The sequence below is a fragment of the Pundamilia nyererei genome, unplaced genomic scaffold (genome assembly GCF_000239375.1).
Source record: "Pundamilia nyererei isolate P.nyererei 1_Seehausen unplaced genomic scaffold, PunNye1.0 scaffold00144, whole genome shotgun sequence".
Lineage (NCBI taxonomy): Eukaryota > Metazoa > Chordata > Actinopteri > Cichliformes > Cichlidae > Pundamilia > Pundamilia nyererei.
Window position 1 is genome coordinate 63235 of NW_005187545.1, and position 18938 is coordinate 82172.

General features: G+C 39.3%; 1 protein-coding gene across 1 annotated transcript in view; it reads left to right on the forward strand.

The window, feature by feature from the left end:
* Positions 1-18550, forward strand: part of LOC102196199 (leucine-rich repeat-containing protein 16A) — a 71622-nt gene extending 53072 nt beyond the window's left edge. The window contains exons 20-38 of the mRNA XM_013913663.1: positions 620-627; positions 953-1125; positions 2070-2138; positions 4614-4707; positions 4883-4981; positions 5197-5325; positions 6990-7121; positions 7262-7437; positions 7519-7606; positions 7836-7976; positions 9552-9618; positions 10186-10412; positions 10565-10674; positions 10817-11056; positions 11155-11365; positions 13270-13306; positions 13437-13700; positions 13800-13928; positions 15799-18550. Of these exons, the coding sequence (XP_013769117.1) occupies positions 620-627; positions 953-1125; positions 2070-2138; positions 4614-4707; positions 4883-4981; positions 5197-5325; positions 6990-7121; positions 7262-7437; positions 7519-7606; positions 7836-7976; positions 9552-9618; positions 10186-10412; positions 10565-10674; positions 10817-11056; positions 11155-11365; positions 13270-13306; positions 13437-13700; positions 13800-13928; positions 15799-15971 (2567 nt within the window). The 3' untranslated portion in view covers positions 15972-18550. The remainder of the gene's footprint in view (positions 1-619; positions 628-952; positions 1126-2069; positions 2139-4613; positions 4708-4882; positions 4982-5196; positions 5326-6989; positions 7122-7261; positions 7438-7518; positions 7607-7835; positions 7977-9551; positions 9619-10185; positions 10413-10564; positions 10675-10816; positions 11057-11154; positions 11366-13269; positions 13307-13436; positions 13701-13799; positions 13929-15798) is intronic.
* The last annotated feature ends 388 nt before the right edge of the window (positions 18551-18938 follow it).

An 18938-nucleotide genomic window follows, 5' to 3' on the forward strand; every position in this document is an offset into this window, starting at 1 on the left:
CTTTCACACGGTCATCACCACACACACTGCAATTTATAGTCATTATCTCTAAATTTATCCCATGAATATGCCTTCTGAGTTTCATTAAAAGGAAATCCTTCATGTCAGAACAAACAGCCTTTGCTCTGCCGCCCCGTTCGCTTTGTGAGCGCATTAACTGTTAGTTTGCTCTGTTTAAAGCTCTCTATATTTAGAGCTCGTTCCCAACACAGGAAACCATGAGACATGTTAATTTCATTGCCAAGATCAGTTATTAAAAGAAATAATGAAACCTTTCTCATCCAACAATAGGTCTCTTGTATGTGTGTTGCAGCTCATGGAATGAGCATGCGTGCAGGCCTTGACGTGACTACAGCTGGATATTTATTTATAAGCTCAATAAAATTGAATTCAAAGAAAGGGTATCAAGTACACTTCTTAGTTACTATTTTTACAGGTTATGCGCTCTACATTTATTATTTTGAAAGTTGAGATAAGCTGAAACTGTCGGGATTAAATGAAGTTTGCAGTATTCAAATCTGTTTTGTTTTTTAGTTTTTTTTGTTTATGAAAAAACCTGAGAGTTTTATAAAGTTTCTGTCATGTCCAGCTTCATTATCACATTTTCTTTGTGGCAAAGATCAGAGGGTGGGCCGATGGAAACATTATTAAACTGTAATAAAGTGATGCGAATTATTTATTGTAACAGTGACTAAGCTCTTGAATGCTTTGACTGGAAAACAGGTCAAAATCGCCAAAATCAAAGGAGTTCCTTTTGAATGCTTTCCAGCAATGCCAAAACATATCAAATACTACTTGAGGGCCACGCATGTTGACATGTTTACTGTCCTGTATTAGTAATTTTGAATGCATTTCTCCCTTTATATTCATAATATGTACCCACTCTAATCACCTTTACCCTCTCTTGTCCCCACACACACCTTTTGTCCCTCTTAAATCTTGCCCTTCCCAGCCCCTCAACTCTCTGTCTCTAGCAGACTCCAGGCTCAAGAGTGATCTCACCATCGTTCTCAATGCTTTGGGCAGCAACTCCACGCTCACAAGGCTTGACATCAGTGGGAATGCAATGGGTGACATGGGGGCCAAAATGCTGGCTAAGGCATTACAGATCAACTCCAAACTCAGGTAGCTGTGCAGGGGTCAAAGCTGCGTCACATGGTTGTAACTTTTTAAAACTGCTTGTTTCATAAGCTGAGGGGCTTCTAAGAGTTCCAGTTTAAAAGCAACTTGTCTAGTAGCATCTAATAATAAAGATATGAAGCTGGACATAGATCCACATTAACCCTAGAAAACTAATGTGCAGTTTTGTAACACCATCAGTAACATGATATACCCGATGAAACATATGTACTTTTCACTTATTTCTCCTTATTCAGCATCTCATAAAATAAATAAAGGTATCATGGGGGTACCCTATAAAAAGGCTCTAAATTTAGTGGAAAATTAGGGAATTATTAACAACAAAATTCCTTAAAAAACTGAAAAGGACAATGGAACTGGGAATGTCCTCACTTCTAGGGCCACCCATTCCTGGCACATGTAAAACTTGGAGGCACGATCTCCCTGCATAAATGACATTTTGTCATGGAGGAAAAATGACCAAATGACTATAATATATTTATTTGACTACATGAATTCCCCTGGAAATAACCACAAAGTGGTATTTATTCATCACGTGGGTGAAAATCACCTGACATTGGTGTTCTAGGATTAATAAACCTGTGTAATTACTGCTGTATTAATAATGCAGTAACTAAAATAGGCTACAATATTTACAATCCCCTATATACGAATTATTGTACAGTTATTTGTATTCAACAGTCCATATCTTATACTTACGTATATTGTTTTGACACAGATTTTACCTTTTGCCACTGTGCAGTTAAATATTCAAACCACTATTTTATATCCCTTTTCTTTTTTTACCCCCTTTTTTCTGTATAAAATCCCTACAAATGTTCTTTAATGCCTATGGGTAATCAGAAGATAGCAAATAAAATCTTGTAAATCATCTTTGAGAATTAATGGCTTCCTCTGTTCGCGTCATACTGTGTGCTTGTTTTGAGCAGGACTGTGATCTGGGATAAGAACAACACCAGCCCTCAGGGTCTGCAGGATGTAGCAGCCGCTCTGGAAAAGTAAGTAATGCCGTCCATGCTTGTAAATGTGAGTGCGTGGTTTAGTGTTGTCTATTCAAAATTAAATCTTTAAATGTATAGTGCTTCTATAATGCCTTTTTTTCTTTATTTTTTTACGCCGTGCATGCTTTTGTGTATAACATTAAAACTGCTGAAGGAACGGATGTGTAGTTAGCTTTTGCAGCCCAGATGGGGCTTTTTCTTCGTGCAGAGCAGAAGGAAAGTCTGAGGTTTGTTTAGACAGGAGGAAAAGATAAGAGGAAGGAAGGCGTAGAGAGGAGAGAGTGACACACGCAGGGAATACTACAGAGACACAATGACATGAAAGTGTGCTGAGGGAAAGAAAGCGTGATACATTAAGACATAAAAAAGTAGAAGTCAAAGCCAGACAAATCAGATTTTGTTTACCGTGCCTTCAGATTGTATATTTGGATGTTTGTGCGTGTGAATAAATTTCCTTCTGGGATGTGTAGGTTCATCCACCTCTTTCCTCTTTTTCATCTCCTCTCTCTTTGTCATATTCTCCCAGCAGCACATATCTTCATTTCCCCTCCGAGTCTCTGCGTTGTATTATTGAAAAAACAATTTCTTGTTTCTGATCTCCGTTCGGTTCAGCAGTGCAGCATCGTGTGTCTTTGTTTCCTTTGCTCAATTCGCCATTTTCCTCCTGTGTACCATGCATTCTTTAAAGTTTTTTTTCTCTCCAGATATTCAATACTGCAATATAACAGACAGTTGGAGTATTCAAAGTCTCCCACAATCCCCAGCACATAAAAGCTATCCACGGGTCTCAGTGATTTATAGAAATTGTTCAGAGTAGATCTGTCTGGTCAAGACGTGAGGAAGGAGAGCACACATGACAATCTGAATGAATAACAATCATTCATTCAGCCTTTGAGGTTAAAAAATTATTCTAATCCCTTTGCTTTACCTTCATATCGCAACAGGTTTATACACTACCAGTCAAAAGTTTGGCCACACCTTCTCATTTAATGGTTTTCCTTTATTTTCATGACTGTTTACATTGTAGATTCTCACTGAAGGCATGAAAACAATGAATTAACACATATAGAATTATGTAGTAAACAAAAAAGTGAGAAATAACTCAAAACGTGTTATATTTTAGATTCTTCAAAATATCCACCCTTTGCTTTGTTTACTGCTTTGTACACGCTTGGCATTAGGGCTGTGCGATATGACCAAAATCTCATATCCCGATATAAAACATCTATCGTCCGATAACGATATAAATCACAAAAAATTTAACATTTTCTGTAAATTCTGTGAATCTCGGGTAGGTGAAGTGTTTCCAGCTGGGCGTCATGTATCTGGAGTCGAGTGTTTTAACCGATGCATGAAACTATACTTTTTTAGACATGGGTTGTAACGGCCGCCGTTTTCTCTGTGAGTATTTATTAGACGGCGTGCTGCGGGGAAAAGCCTGTTCTAACGTTTGAGTCTAAGGTTTATTTTTTAGCACCTGATGGCTTTTTTTTTTTTGCTTCTCATCCATCAATAATACTTTTTCATGTGATTCTGTTTATTTTGAAAAGTCTCAACAGGATCTTGAGCTTTATTGTGAAAAGTTTATGTGGAAAATAAACAAGCGGACATGCGATGGTGTTACCGTCGTTGTTGCTAACAACAACCCATAAAAACAGGCGCTTGTCCGTCTGTAGTGTGGTTATATTAAATATAAGAGAAAGAGACAACTTTAAGAAATGAATATAGCCACTACAGTGACCATCAAAACGATGAAAAAATATTGCCGTAAACAGTTTATTTTGGGACACCACGAAACAAATGATAGCGTAAAATGAAACGATAGACGTTTTTATATCGTCACCCGATATATATCGTTATATATGGAACAGCCCTACTTGGCATTTTCTCAATGAGCTTCATGAGGTCGTCATCTGAAATGGTCCAGAAGCAGTTCCCAGAGATGCTGAGCACTTGTTGACCCTTTTGCCTTTACTGCAGTCCATCTCACCCCAAACCATCTCGATTGGGATTAAATCAGGTGACTGTGGAGGCCAGGCCATGAACCCTGACACCACTTAGAGAAGGCCGAGGGTTTGCAGCACTGTCAACAAAGCAAAGGGTGGCTACTTTGAGGAATCTAAAATATAAGACATATTTAGAGTTATTTATTAATTTTTTCTTTGCTGCATAATTCCATATATCTTGCTTCATATATTTCTTGTCTTCAGTTTGTATCTACAATGTAGAATTGTAGTACTGTATATATGCTTTTTTGTCTTTGTTTTTCTGCCTTACATGTCTGTCCCTTCATCTCTCCAATCTTAATGTGGATGTAAATAATGTGTGTGATTCTCACTTAGAGATCAGTGACCTCCGCAGGAGTACCAGTTTAATCCAATAATGTTTCACTGCTACAATGCACAATGTGTCTCTAAATACATCACTTTGCTTCTTCTTCATTTTGTTTAAAAAAAAAAAAAAATCCATTAGGAACTTCACCATTCGTTTCATGCCCCTCCCCATCATCGATGCCTCCCAGGCTCTAAAGGCGAGCCCTGAGAAAACTGAGGATGCCTTACTAAAGGTACATGAAGAACTCCCTCTGGTTCCTGTCTTTTAGAGACTTTTTGTCTTTAAAACATGCTGAATGCAATGGCATCAGTGAAGAAAAACATACTGAATAAACTGACACTGATTTTAATTTTAATCTTTTATTTTAAGTTTGCTGTCATGACATCAGCTTTGTTTTCGCTCCATAGATTGAAACGTATTTATACAGGAACCACGAAACAAGAAAATATCTTCAGGAACAGGCTTATCGGCTTCAGCAGGGCATCGTAACCACAACCACACAGCAGGTGAGTGAGGCGATTATTGCGACCCCAAGAAACTTAAACTCTTCCGCTCTGAACTTTAGTTACTATGTAATATTAAATATGTTGGTGTAGTGATATAGCACTGAGTGTCTTTGCCCCAAGTTATACTAAATTGCATCTGGAAACTCCTCTTTTGAGCATTTTACATGTTGTATGACACACAAAAACAGTCATCGCTTGTTGTTTTTGTTTTCCAGATGATTGACAGGATTTGTGTTAAAGTCCAGGACCACCTGAACTCTCTGAGGAACTCGGAGACGGACGCCATCTTGGAGGATGTCAGGTCAGCGGAGAGCCTCATCAAAGATGCCAGAAATTCAAAAACGGTGAGGAGACAGCTGAAGGGGTCAAGGATTCTTTATTATCACCAAAGGGGCAATTTGTTGTACAGTCAGCAGAAAACACACTAACATCAAGCAGTAAATAGTCAGTAGATACACAAAATCGCTACATTATGTAAAATTACAATTAAGAAGATATTCAAAAGCTCAACGGCAGCTGGGACAAAGGAGGTCTTGAGTCTATTTGTCCTTCACATACAGTTTCTGAAACCAGACGGAAGCAACTGGACGTCCTTTGATAAGAGAAGGCTAAGATCAGCCAGGATAGACTGGGCCTTCTTCAATATCCTAAACTTGTGCGCAGTCACACCTGCACTTTTGCTGCACACTGTAACTGTACACTGAAGTCTCTAAGAACAGATTTGATAAAAACTCGAAGCAGATATTCTAATAAAAGTGCTTTCGACATTAAAACCAAAAAGCTTGAGATAAAATATTAATAAAACATTCAGTTAATCTTTACATGCTGTGACCATTCAGTTAAAAAAATGAAAAGCGGGACAAAAGGTGGGCTGCCAAAGATGCTTCCAAAAGTGTTTCTGTTTCAAAAAGCACAAAAGCATCAAGAGGAGAAGCATTATTTGTACTGTAAACACTGGATTATCGATGGATATACAAGTCATGGTTTGTACCAGTAAATGTGCAATGCCCATGCTTACTTTCAGTGTGCAGAGGTCCAGACCACAGCCTGTCAGAATCATACCGTATATATTATTTTATGCAATCGATTTAAATGTTCTTCCTACATTTGTTCTAAATCATTGTATTAATTCTACTTTTTTGTTAGTTTTTTCCTTACTGGAAAACCAAAAATTATGTAGGGTATGTTTGTCTTAAATAATGTACAAAAGAAGTATTCAAAACAAACCCACATTTTCAAATTCACCAAGTATCCTGCATCATAAAAGATTTTAAGGTGTATTTGTCAGCTATAGACACATACCAGGCATAACATTATGAGCACCTGCTAAGTATTGTGCTGGTCCCCCTTTTACATTCAATGGGTCCCCAATGTGAGATACAGTCTGTTAGTTAAACCACGCGATCCGTCCTTTTCTGTGAAGAGCACGTTTGTGCATGAGTGAGCCTTGGATGCCCACTGCTGTTTCTCCTTGGACCACTTTTGATAATAAGTGACCACTGCAGCCTGAGAATAGCCCACAGGAGCTCTGACGCAGTCGTCTAGCCATCACAGTTTGGCCCTCATCCAACTTGCTCAAATCTTTAAGCTTGCCCATTTTTTCCTGTTCGTAATACATCAACTTTAAAGGGACAAAACGTCCACCTTCACACTAATATAGCCCACCCACCAACAGGTGCCATGACAAAGTGATAATGAGTGTTATCCACTTCACGTCATCAGCGGTTATGCCCGATCGGTGCACATGCATTAGGAAACATGGCTGCCCTGTACTAATATATTGACACACATACGTAAACTCTATCTTACTGTCAGTGTTTTATTATATTCTATATGTTCCATTTGAATTTAGACTTTTATAATGAATTTAGTAATACAGTGTGGATAGTTTATATTGTTCCAGTGATATCGAGATGTTTCTTTTTCAAAATTTAGAGCAAAAATTCAATCAGCCATATTGAAAGCCCATGTTTATCCTCTCCTTTTGTGCCTTCCTGTCGTGTTTTAGCTGCTTCCCAACCTCTACCACCTCGGATCAGCTTCCAGAGAGGAGGTGAACAGTACTTCAGTAGGTCCAATTCAGGAGAAACTGGAGTCTATGGCCGGGGAGGTGACTGCTGTCATGGACCAACAGCTGCAGGTTGGCCCCCAACGTTCATATATTAGTAAAGTCTGTGAAATTGCATTTTAAATGTAGGCTCATGAGATCAGTATAACAGCCTGTCATCTGGGGATTTAATCAGATCCATCATTACATTTTCCTCCCTGCTGTCTCTTTAGACGCTATTGGAGACCATGATGGATGCAGCAGAGTCTCTGTGTCCTCATGTGATGAAGAAGAGTAATCTTCGAGTAGAGCTGATGAAGGCCAGCTCAGCTAGGATGGTTGTACCTAAAAGCTTTGTTAGCAAAACCCTCCTAGAGCAGTCTGGGGTAGATATCATCAACAAGATCAGGTGTGTTTGGAGGCTTCATAGTTTAAGCATTTAAGTCTGTTGTGACCTTACAGCTCCCCTCACCTTCTCTCTCTGTGGCAGTGAGGTGAAGCTGAGTCTAGCGTCCTTTCTGTCCGATCGCATCGTCGATGAGATTTTGGAGGCTCTTTCCACGTCACAGCACGTGCTGGTAAGATTAGAATAGACTGTTTTGTGTTCATTAATTAACAATGGCTAGAGGGGGAAAAGTAAATGTTGATTTAAAATTATTTAGTATTTTCTCCCCTATTGATCTTGTCTCATCCTGACTCTTCACCCCTTCTGTTTGCTTGCCTTTCAACAACTTTCCTTCTTCTCTTTACATCTTTTGTCTCTCTTGCACGCTATCTCATTGTTTTTCTTGTCACCGGTCGTCTCAGGCGGATCATCTGGTACGCCGAGGTCGCCCCTTGGTGCAGCAGGAGTCGGTGGACCTGGATGTGCCGGAGGAAAAGATTCCAAAAAGGGCATCGGCCGAGATACTGGAGGCTGAGAGGCTTGAGGATTTGGAAACATGTATGGTAGGTTATGGTGGGCAACAGGTGAGGGGTGTGAGTGTTTAATTAGAATTAACGGCTGACCTACCTAAGCAAAGGGAGGCAGTGGTTCTTGCTCACAGTTAGCTGTAGCTCACAAATACACCTGCCTTAAATTTAACCTCTACCTAAAACATTTGTTCTCGTCATCTTTATATTGACCATCATTAATTCTGGCACAGACTGAAAAACTTTTGCCAAAATGCTAACAGCACTCTTGGCTGTTATTGGCTCATTTTTAATGCAGGTGAGTAAATGGTGTAGAAAGGCTACAAAACTAGGCTGGAGCTCACTACCAGCAGTGCAATATATATTATTTCTCCCAGCCAAACTGGAACAGAAGCAAGTGAAAACAGTCTTTTATAGGCCTCGAGTTAAGAGGTGAAATATTTAGCAGTGTCCGTTTTTTTTCTGTTGGCAAAACAAAGATGATAACTGTAATCATCTGGCAGAAAAGTGTTGGTGCAGTCTGCTGTGGGGAAAAGCAGCAAGTCCTCCTGTCCTCCGTCTTCCTCTGGTTCCATAGTTATCTCCACGTTTTTTTCTTCTTCTTCTTAAATCTTTCCCCTGCCTCCCTCTCCTTCCTCCTCTGCTTCCTTTCATTTTCCTCGCTTGTTCTTCGTTAGGCCTTACTCCGTGTTGTCTCCCTTTCTCTTCAATCTTTTCCTCTTTTCCTTCTTCTCTTTTCCTCCTTTGCTCCATGGAGATTCTGTGCTGCACCAGTGTAAGTAATAGTGGACTGCCTCGCTCGATTCTCGTTCCTGTCCACTTTTCTTTGCTCTCACTGTTCTTTTCCTTGTCCCTCACTCTCCCCTGTGCATGCCTGCTATACAGTCCTCACTGGGTTCTTTTACAATTTGGTGTATGAAGAGTGTTTCCTTAAAAAGAAGCAGTAGAGCTTCCCTCAACCTGCCACTGTGTTTAAGGATAAATAATAAAGATAACATTTCAAACCCCTTTAAAATTCTAGAGATTTGTCAGATTAACCAGTCGATACTTTGGTTTGTAAACTAAGAGTATGAGCTCCAAGTCTGAAGAAAACTGGGCTACAATATTGTTATTTTCTGTAAAGTATGTTCTAAGTTAAATATACATTTGGCTACTGGAGATCCGATATCATCTTGTGGCACTGAGATACGAGTAAATAAAAGCAGCAGTCAAGACTTCGGAGAAGGGGTGGACAACAAATTTATCAAAGGGCCACATAAGACTCTTGTTGTGGAGGGCTGCAGCAATAAGCTGAACTCAGTTCTGCCCAATATTAATTTTTATCTCTTCATAAGCTTGACGGTTAAACACAGGAAGCTATAATATCTGTTATTGAGTTTCAATGTTAAGGAATTAGAAATATAAGATGTGGAAAACATTATGTTAACGGCTCGGTTGTGTCGCGTTATGACAGATGTGCTGTTTGTTCTTTTGTTCACTCTTTTTGTACTTGCACACAGTTGTTGCTTACGTGGTTTTAAAATCTTCAGCACTCATCCACTCGTCACTTATAGAAAATAAAGTTTTCATTTTAGTTCACAGTTGCTACAAGTGTAACTTTTCCTCCTGCAGATGACTCCGAAATCCAAAAGGAAGAGCATCCACAGCAGGATGCTGCGACCAGTGTCTCGTGCCTTTGGTTGGTACTTCATATTTCTGAGTTTACATGTTATAACACCACGTTCTCTTAAATTGAGATTATCATGCCGTCTTGCTGCTTTAGGCTATACAAAGCAGAATACTTCTAGTTTTGTAGTTGGATTAATTTTTTTTTGACCTTTTGTGATTTTTATTTCTTGTTTAGTTTTTATTGGTTGGAAATCTTTAGTTTTACTTAAATTTGTGTTAGTTTTAGTGTTTAGTGTAGTTATAGAGGACACATGCCAGAGGCAAGATTTAGGAAAATATTTAGAAAAATAGTTTCAAATATGTCCAATAAACCCTCATCAGCTAAGTCATGTTAACTTTCTTTGTTTTTTCCTTTTTTTAAAGACAATTTTCCAAGTTCCCAAAATCATTTCATGTTGTTAACGTTTCATAAAAGTCTAGTTTTAATTTTTTTATTATAGTTAAAATCTTTTTTCATATCTAGTTTGAGTTTTTCAGTTTGTAGTTTTAACTGTAATAACTTTGATAAGAAGTTGACTTGATGGGGTTTTATTTTTTATTTCTCTGTATTTGATCCTTTAAAATTACAAATCTACAGAGATGGAGTTTGACCTGGACAAAGCCCTGGAAGATGTCCCGATCCACGTGGAGGATACTTCAACTTCATCTCACACTCCATCCACTCCATCTATGGTGCTGCCCAAACTGGAGCCATGTCCCACAGGTGTGATGGTGGAGCTTCCATCTGAGGAAGAAAAAAAGCTCCAGCACTTCACCAAACTCCGACCTCGGAGGAACAAAAAGACACATTCCAGCAAAGTACCAGTGAGTGGTCAAGATGGGTTTCTCAAGTTTACTTCAAGGCATTAGTGAGCTTACATTTGTCTCAAAATAAACATATAAGACCTCTTTAGATATAGTCCAGTGCAGTTGATCTGCTTTCTGTCAGATGGTCCAGAAAATCTTTTTTCTTTCAGCAAATCAGCAGCACTCCATCTCAAGATGGGGAACAGAACGGCCTCATGGGAAGGGTGGATGAGGGTGTAGATGAGTTCTTCTCTAAAAAAGTCACCAAGATGGATTCCAAGTAAGGACTGTACTCTTGTCTCTTTATGTTTTTATCCACTGAATACATAAGTTGAAATGGGCTTCATCTTGTCATTTCTAATACTCCTCTCTTATTAAGTCTTTCTCTCATGTGTCCCTTTGTCCGTCGTGTCTTTTCTCAGGCGTTCCCTGAAGAGTTCAGAATCTCAAGATGGCGAGAAGAAAAAGAAAGGAGGATTTCTAAATCTCATCAAACGATCCTCTAAATCGGATAAATCAGACAAACTGGATAAGTCTGAGAAAATCCAGGCCACTTTAACATCCTCGGGTCCATCACCCTCTGCACAGCCATCCGTCATCCCAGAGGAGCCTTCCTCACCGAAGGTTGCAATTAAGAGCCCGGCACCTGAGCCGAAGTCGAGGTGAAGATGAAGACTAAAGCAGAATTATATATATATATTTTTATATTCCTCTGTAACCACTCCCAGCTTTTTTGACAACATTTCCGTCTCCACCACAGAGACGCCTCCAGTCGCTCACAGCCCACAGACTACAGCAGCAGCTCAGACCGCTCAGAGGAGCTGAGGACACCAGACTCCATGGACGAACCCTGGGAGGGTTCAGATGGCAGGGGGAGTCCTCAGGGAGGCAAGCGGTATCCTGGTGTGCAGATGATGGGCAGTGGGCTCCTAGCAGAGATGAAAGCCAAGCACGAAAGAAGAGCGTACAAGGTAAAGTGATGCCAATTAAACCAAAAAATAAAGAAACTACACAAAGTACATGAAAATGGGGCACAGCAATATGTATGATGGCTCTGTTTCAAAGATGAAGACAAAGACTTGAGGCAAATCCAAAAAGACATATACAAGCTTAATTTAGTGAGTAAAAAGTCTTTGAGTTAAGAATGTATTACAGAGCAGTCACACACATAAACATGCCGAACTAATCCTGCAAACATCCTGCCAGTGGAACCAAATAGCTACTGCTCTACTTATTTCTTTGATTGGTGATATAATGAAGCGGTTTAAAGTTGATTCATATGTTTGGGCTTTTAAATGAGTAGAGAAGCACACAGGCATCAAAATGCGTTAAAATATATTTACACATTCCAGGAATTAAAGTCATCGTCTATGCTAATTGTTTGTCTATAAATGTATACACACATGCACACACATTTTATTTTATTTTTTCTGTATTTGGATTAAAAAAGCCTTCGATTCAGATGCCTCCTCCTCTTCCCCCTTCACCTCCTTCTCACCCTCACCCCTGACACTCGTCACGACTCACTCCACCCTGGGTTCAAGCCAAGTCTCTGAAGTTGAGCTAAAGATATTGCCTTAATAAGCGACCTACTAAAAGAAGATGAATATTTTTTTTAAAAGGGACTTTCCTGTCCTGTCACACTTCATTTAGTGGATTTCCTATTTGTCTCGCCTGGGCCATTTTCACAGCTTTTATTTTTTCTCCTTCCTCTTGGTATACCCTCATTTCTTGTCAAAACACAGCCTTTTTTTTTTTTTTCTTCTTTCATATTCGAGCAGTGAGAATTTTTTTACTTGTTTTCTGTTTTTGAATGTAAAGCAATTCGTCCTTGTGGCTAATTATTGCTCTGTAGTTGGGTGGGGCCCTTACGTGGCGTCAGTTTTGGTATTAGGGTTGTTCTTAGCTTGTGAAAATAATACTGCAGTTAATTTTTAATTAATATTGTGTTATTTAAGTTTATTTAAAACAAGTCTTATTTAGCAGATAAATGGAAAAATAAACTGTAAACTGTAGTTTTAATAAGTTCAGAGGATCCTGATCAGTCAATCAACGATATCCCAGTACACCCTTGCTGGTGGTGCTTTTTTAAAAAGAGCATATTTGGAGTCAAAGCACTCTAGGTTAAGAGCTTCCACTTGTCAAAGCTCCTTTATTCAACAGTCACTAAGTGTGACGTCCCCACTGGGAGGATATGTAAAATAAGAAGCATTGAAAATCAAAGGCATGCAAGGACCCCGATGACCTCAGGCTGCTCACAGCACCTGACAACATGTTGACATAAAAACACAAACAAGCCTCTCTGCCAGAGGGCAAGGTGAGAGTAGCAGGAATGGAAACAAGTGCAAAGTTGAATTCATGGAAACATGAAATCAAGCAAAATGACAAAATTAAGACGAAAAAGAAGGCCGATTTTATTTTTTTCTGTCATGACTCACAGCATGACATAAGTGCTGTGAATATTCTACCTACATAGATTTCCCAGCCATACAACTGCTCGTCCCACACGTCCGTCTGCTTTATCCACTGTGACATATTTATTTCCCCTGGTGTGTATTAAAAATAGAAAAGGAAAAAAGAGAAAATGGAAAAAAATGGATTTTGATTCAAAGGGGGAAGAATTAGTGTGGCAACACCAGGGATTAAACTAAAAGTTTGTGGTATTTGCAACATTCGGAGGTTTCTGGGTCTTGTACCTTGTATCAGTAGCACTAAAGCTTCTCCTGCTGTACGCTGCTTCTGGTTGGCTTCCTGGTGTGTGTATGGTTGAAACTGAAAAACGGCAATTGCATCTGTGCACTTGAGCATGATCTAAAACTATTCAGCTGTTTTGTGTAGTGATCCAGTGTTTATTTGTTTTTTTCGTCTGCTCTAGTCTTCCAGCCCTGACAGACCTGACAGCAATACAACAGGTGAGCTTTTTTCTTCTTCATATACCTGAAATTTTAGAGGAGATAGTTTAAGAATCTTTTTGATGTTTCCAGTACAATAAAACAATAAAAAAACAGATTTTTCTTTTTCATTGTTACACGTGTAAAACAGCCAAGCCTCAACCCACCACTCCAGAAAGCAGGTCTCCCGGTGGTTCTGTTAGTAAGCCCGACCCTGCTTCTCCAGAGAAGACCTCACCACGCGGTGAGACTAAGCCCGAGCCAGCTCCTCGTCTCAGAGCTACGTCTTCCTCGAGTTCCCCAGGAGGACCAGTAAGTCCCAAACCACCGGTGCCACAGGGAGCAAAGCCTGCTCTGGCTGCTCGACCTACAATCCCGCAGAAGCCGAGGACCACGAATAGCAGCAGGAGCACAGGTACTGTCAAACTCTGTGCGATGTTTTATTTTGTTAGGTATGTATCCATACTTAATGCTTAAAGATTGTTTTCTCTTGCTTCGTTTTTTCTTCACATAGATGAGAGCTCAGATTCCACCAGCAGTGGCAGTGTGTCTCATAAAGCCACAGTTCTTCCTCCAACACTGAAGAGGGTGCTATCGGAAAAAGGCAAGGACGGAGTCTCCACCAACAAAACCACTCAGGAAGGTACGTTTCTCCTATTTTGTTCTTGTTAACACATTAAAGAAAATAGATTTTGAGCCTCACTGAAAATGCAGTGAACTGTCAGTCATCCCCGTATAAATACATCAGCTGTTACTTTTTTGTCTCCTGGTGAAGTTGGACAGACTGGTGGATGTTTGATCTCGCTGCCAGGATCTGATACAGTGTTTGCTTCCCCTGCGGTCTCGTATTTGTTATCGTGCCGTGGAGGCCGCTGCTGTATTTTCTACGAAATGACAGATGTGACACTGACAGATTCGGGTCACAGCTGTCAGAAGGCTCACACTGCCTTTGATCTACTATCTATTATGTAACATGTATACATTATTATTAATGTGAGAGTTTGTATTTGAAACCCTGGTCCAGTGGCCAATCTTCAAGTGACCTTTGACAAAAGTTTTCATTTCAAACATGAATACTGGTTAGATCCCAACATCTAGAACTTAAAGCACTGCCTTTATATTCCTTATGATGATTGAAAATTCAACTTTATATGAAAAAAGTAAATGAAATGTAACATCACAGAAAGAAATAACTCTGAAAGGTTCCAGAGTTACCTAAAGGAGGAGCTCAGTTTAGTAGCCACATAAAGAAGTCATTAATTTGAATCTAAATATGACACAAGAAGGAGCTGAAATGTAGTCCCTGTTGTTATCTGGTTGTTATCTGTTCCTGATGGAGGAATCCACACAGTGTGTTTATTCAAACTACCTTTACACAGCAATGTTAACTTCTGTTCAGATTAAAGTCCCAGTTCACCAGAAGCCTGAAGCCACTGTGGTCCAGTAAGTGGTGAAGACTACAGACCGTCTTCCCCCTGGTCTCAGTCACATCACTGAACTTGCCCATATTACTGTCCAAACACCTCACGTTCCCCATGATGCTCACTCAACAGCTCCGCCTCTGAAACTCTGCACTTTCCTCCGGATCTCATCTGGGATCCCAGGCCTCGCTCCAGGCACTACAGTTGTCAGCGTGATCTGCTGGTCAATGTAGTGCAAAGTAAAACCACTAGTAAACTTTAAAAAAAAAAAAAAGTAATTTTGCAAGATTTCAAAAGCAAAAAGTTGCCATTTTGACTCAACATAATGATCACAATAAGCAAGAAAAATCAACTTCATGCAGGCTACCACTCAGAAAAAGTGGTGTGAGTTTGGAGTGAGAGTCTTTTTGAAAGTAGATAAAAAGTACAGCTCCTGAAATATGCTGAAACTACAAAGACGGGATCAAAGCCAATATTCAAACTGTGGACAGCATTAATCTTAATCCCTAAAGTGAGTTTATGTATTATTAACTGAGTGTAGGGCTGCTATTGAGAATATTTAAAATATTGCAATTTTCTCTCCATTTCTTAATGGAACATATGGAACGCCACTTCTTTCATTCCCGTGGGACCGCAGAGCTTAAATTCATTCATGTCAACTCAACCAATCATATGCCATGCTACTGAATCTTACTCTTCAAATTGCACAGTCACAATGGTCTGTTGCCAGTTTAGAAATATGGTTAAAGAAGCTAACTATGCTTCTGCTCGAGGCTCTGAGCTAAAAGGTCCAAACATAGATAGATAAAATGTTACAAGTTCTCTTGATTTAATTTTATTTTCGCTTTCCTTTCATAGTCTTATAACTTAATAATATCATTATTACAGCAGCAAACATGGTTATTTTTTCCATTATCCTACTGTTGAAAAATAACCATAATATAGAAAGAGAACAGAGGTGAAAATAAGCAGCCATCAGTCCTTGTGGGTTAGTCACTAAACAATAAACAGCTAAAACTGTTATTCTTATTATTGTTTTAAGTTTTCTTCTCTTTCTTGCTTCATTATTTCTTCTCCTTTTATCTCCACCAGTGAGATCTATGTTGGACTCTGTTCAGCGATCCAGCCCTCTCAGCACCAACTCTGAAGATCACACCTCCTCCAAGACCAAGGACCAAAGTGCAAACTCAGACAAGGACAAAGCAGCAGGCAAGAAGTCCTCAGACTCTGGGGAGGAGGCAGACAAAGACTTTATTTTGATATAAGTAAAACAAATTGACGTAAAACGCCTGTTGACAAGCTTCACATTTACATTGAACGAAGGAAAGCCCCCACAGGGCAGCAAACCTAACTGTTGTTTCTTTTGTGTTAGAGCTTGTACCTGTAGGTCCTGTCTGACTGCAAAGTACAACAATCAGATTTGGTTTGTAGTAGTTTATAAAAAGAAAACCTCTTAATTTAATTATGTTTAATGATGGGTTTTAACTCCTTGGTTATCTAACCTAACCCAAATACTTTACTATGTCGCAAAAGAGCTTCCTTCTCACAGACAGCCTTCTCTCTCCTCTCTAGATCACACTATTGATCTCTGCTTTCAGGTAAAAATCTCATGTCTGGAACCTAAATAGAAATCTTAAGTTTTCAAACCACTAAAAATGATGCATGACATTTATACAAAAAAGCAGAGAGACTGTGAAAGTGTGTGTACGTGTAAAATCTTTAACTTGAGTCTTTCTGTTGTCTGTTGCCATAGCTCGTCTCCGAAGGACCAAACACGCAATACCGCTCACGTCACGATTACTGTACTTTACCCATACAACCAGACCAGGAATCAATGGCGTTTGTTTTTTTCAATATATTTTTACAGATTTTGGTATATACAATCTTCAGCATGTGCAAAGGACTTTTTGGGGACTTCAACGGTGCCTGAATCCATTATGCAATTCGTGTTTTTTTTACAGGAATATACAGGTTTCAGCTGAGACTCTAAGCAAAGACAGAACTCAGATATATTTGATGTACTTTGACTTACTCACAGGGGACTAGCCAGACTACACTGCAGGACTGAGGGATAACTGTAAATCGGTTAAAACACACCACCTGGACTCAAGTTAGACTCACTGCAAGAGCTGGAGTGACAGTGCGATGTGTTTAACTTTAACTTTATTGATAATCAGTATGGCTTCAGCACTGTTAAATAATACTGTTCTCTGTACGTAAACACTGTGGAAAAATATCTTATTTGCTGTTTTAAGGGGAGAGGATACCACTAAAGTGCAATACAGAGTTTGATTGTATACATTTAGGCCAAATTTCTGTGTTTATAACAAAATTAAATTCTTACTAAGTGTTCCTGAAAACAAATTGCAGCCTTTAGTCGAAATGTTGAGACTCTGTATTGCTCTTAAAGATAAAGAGGGCTCCTTCCTTCCAAAAACAGACTAATGTTATTCATTGAGTAATATTGACATTCCTCCAAAAGAAAAGCCCAGGCTTTGAAAATAACCTCATCAGTTTGTCCTCTGTGTAAAAGCAGGATACAGGAAGGAAATCCAGCCTTCAGACACTCTTCTTCCTCAGCATCTTCCAAATTTAGTTCACTTTTACTTTCCACACAGGACGGGAAAAAAACTCAAGCCATTAGGTGGCAATCATAATGCTTAAATTCAAAAAGCAAGCAGTGCCTGAAGTGGAAGTGAACTGAAGGTAGCAGTATTTTGACCACGTGGACCTTCGGGCTATTTTGTACATACCATTTTCAGGATCTGACTGAGTCACATTAGCTCGGGTCTCAGGCCAAATTCTTCTGATTTCTCTCTTCTAAGAACAAGCAGTGACCTTTTCACACTGATACAGTTTGCAAACTTTCTCAAATACATGGTGCTTTTGGACTCAATAATCTTCAGAATTGAAAAAAAGTAAAGAAAACAGTGAAAGTGGCAAAGGATTTGTGGACAGCTCATCTCTCCATCTGCACGTGATGCTGTTTTTTTGATACTGGACCGTGCAGTTTCACAGACGTTGCATAAATGGTTTGATATCCCACTCATGCCACGTCGGTTTTTAGTGGCCGATATGCTTCAGTCAGCCCACTCTTCCTGAGTGTGATGCTGCACTGTGTTGCCAGTTCAGTCTTAAACAGATGCCTCTGTTTTTATTTTGAGCTCTGCAGTCACTCGGTCTGACACAATGTCAGCATCACACTCTATAAACACCGGTATGTAAACTCCAACCTTTTATATCGCATTAACTACTTATTCTGCAGGTCGAGCTGTGCTCTATTGTCATTTTGATATGTGCGCTCAAGATTGGGTCTTCATGAACAGTGTGAAAGGGCCATGGCTTGTATTCATGTTACTGTGCAAGAGCCTAATTCAAGTCCGGGCCAAAGGTCTTACTGGTGCACCTTTTCCATATATTATGGTGTCTTCTGATGTCTTTTTTCTAGGGTTAGGTTTTGCTTCTTTGTCACTAATCATGGACTTGAAATAACAACGTCTCTGCTGTATATAGTCTTGTCCCTAAGAGCTGCTTTGATTTTCAACACTCAGACTTCACTTTTTGTCTCAAAGGTGTTCACGCCTATCTAAAACAAACAAAAACAAAAAAAGCACTACTTTGCAATATGCTGCAAGGAAAGGATCCGGACATCTGTGGTATCGCGTGAAAGATAGTTTCCAGTTTCCTTCCAAACTTGAGTGTCCACATCGTTTCTGTTGGTGGGAGAAACATGAAAATAACTCGTAGCATTAAGTTTAGACCTCGGTGTCTACGTGTGTGACTGCATGATGTGACTGTGAGTTGTACTGTATGTATATATGTGCTGTCATACATGTAGGTGTGTGTATATATGTATGTGTAACATATGCACGTGTAATATACTTACATATGATATAGCCACACACCTATGTGACCGCAGCGAATCCTATATTGTTTTGGTACTAAGTACACTTCTATACTAGGGATTTGTTTGTAACTTATTTGGAATAATAAAAAAAAAAAAAATTCAAAAAAAGCAAACAGTGGCCAGTGATGTCTTGATCATTTGTTGGTTTTCCTCTCACTTGTTTATAAATGTAGAAATGAATTCTTTGTACGTAATTATTTATTAAACGTAATCACTTTAGGTTTACTTTGATTGTTAATGCACTTCAATGTGTTTTTGTTGTTTGGTTGTTTCCTTCTGTCATTAATACATCACTTGTTCTGTTTGGACACGGTTAAATATGTTC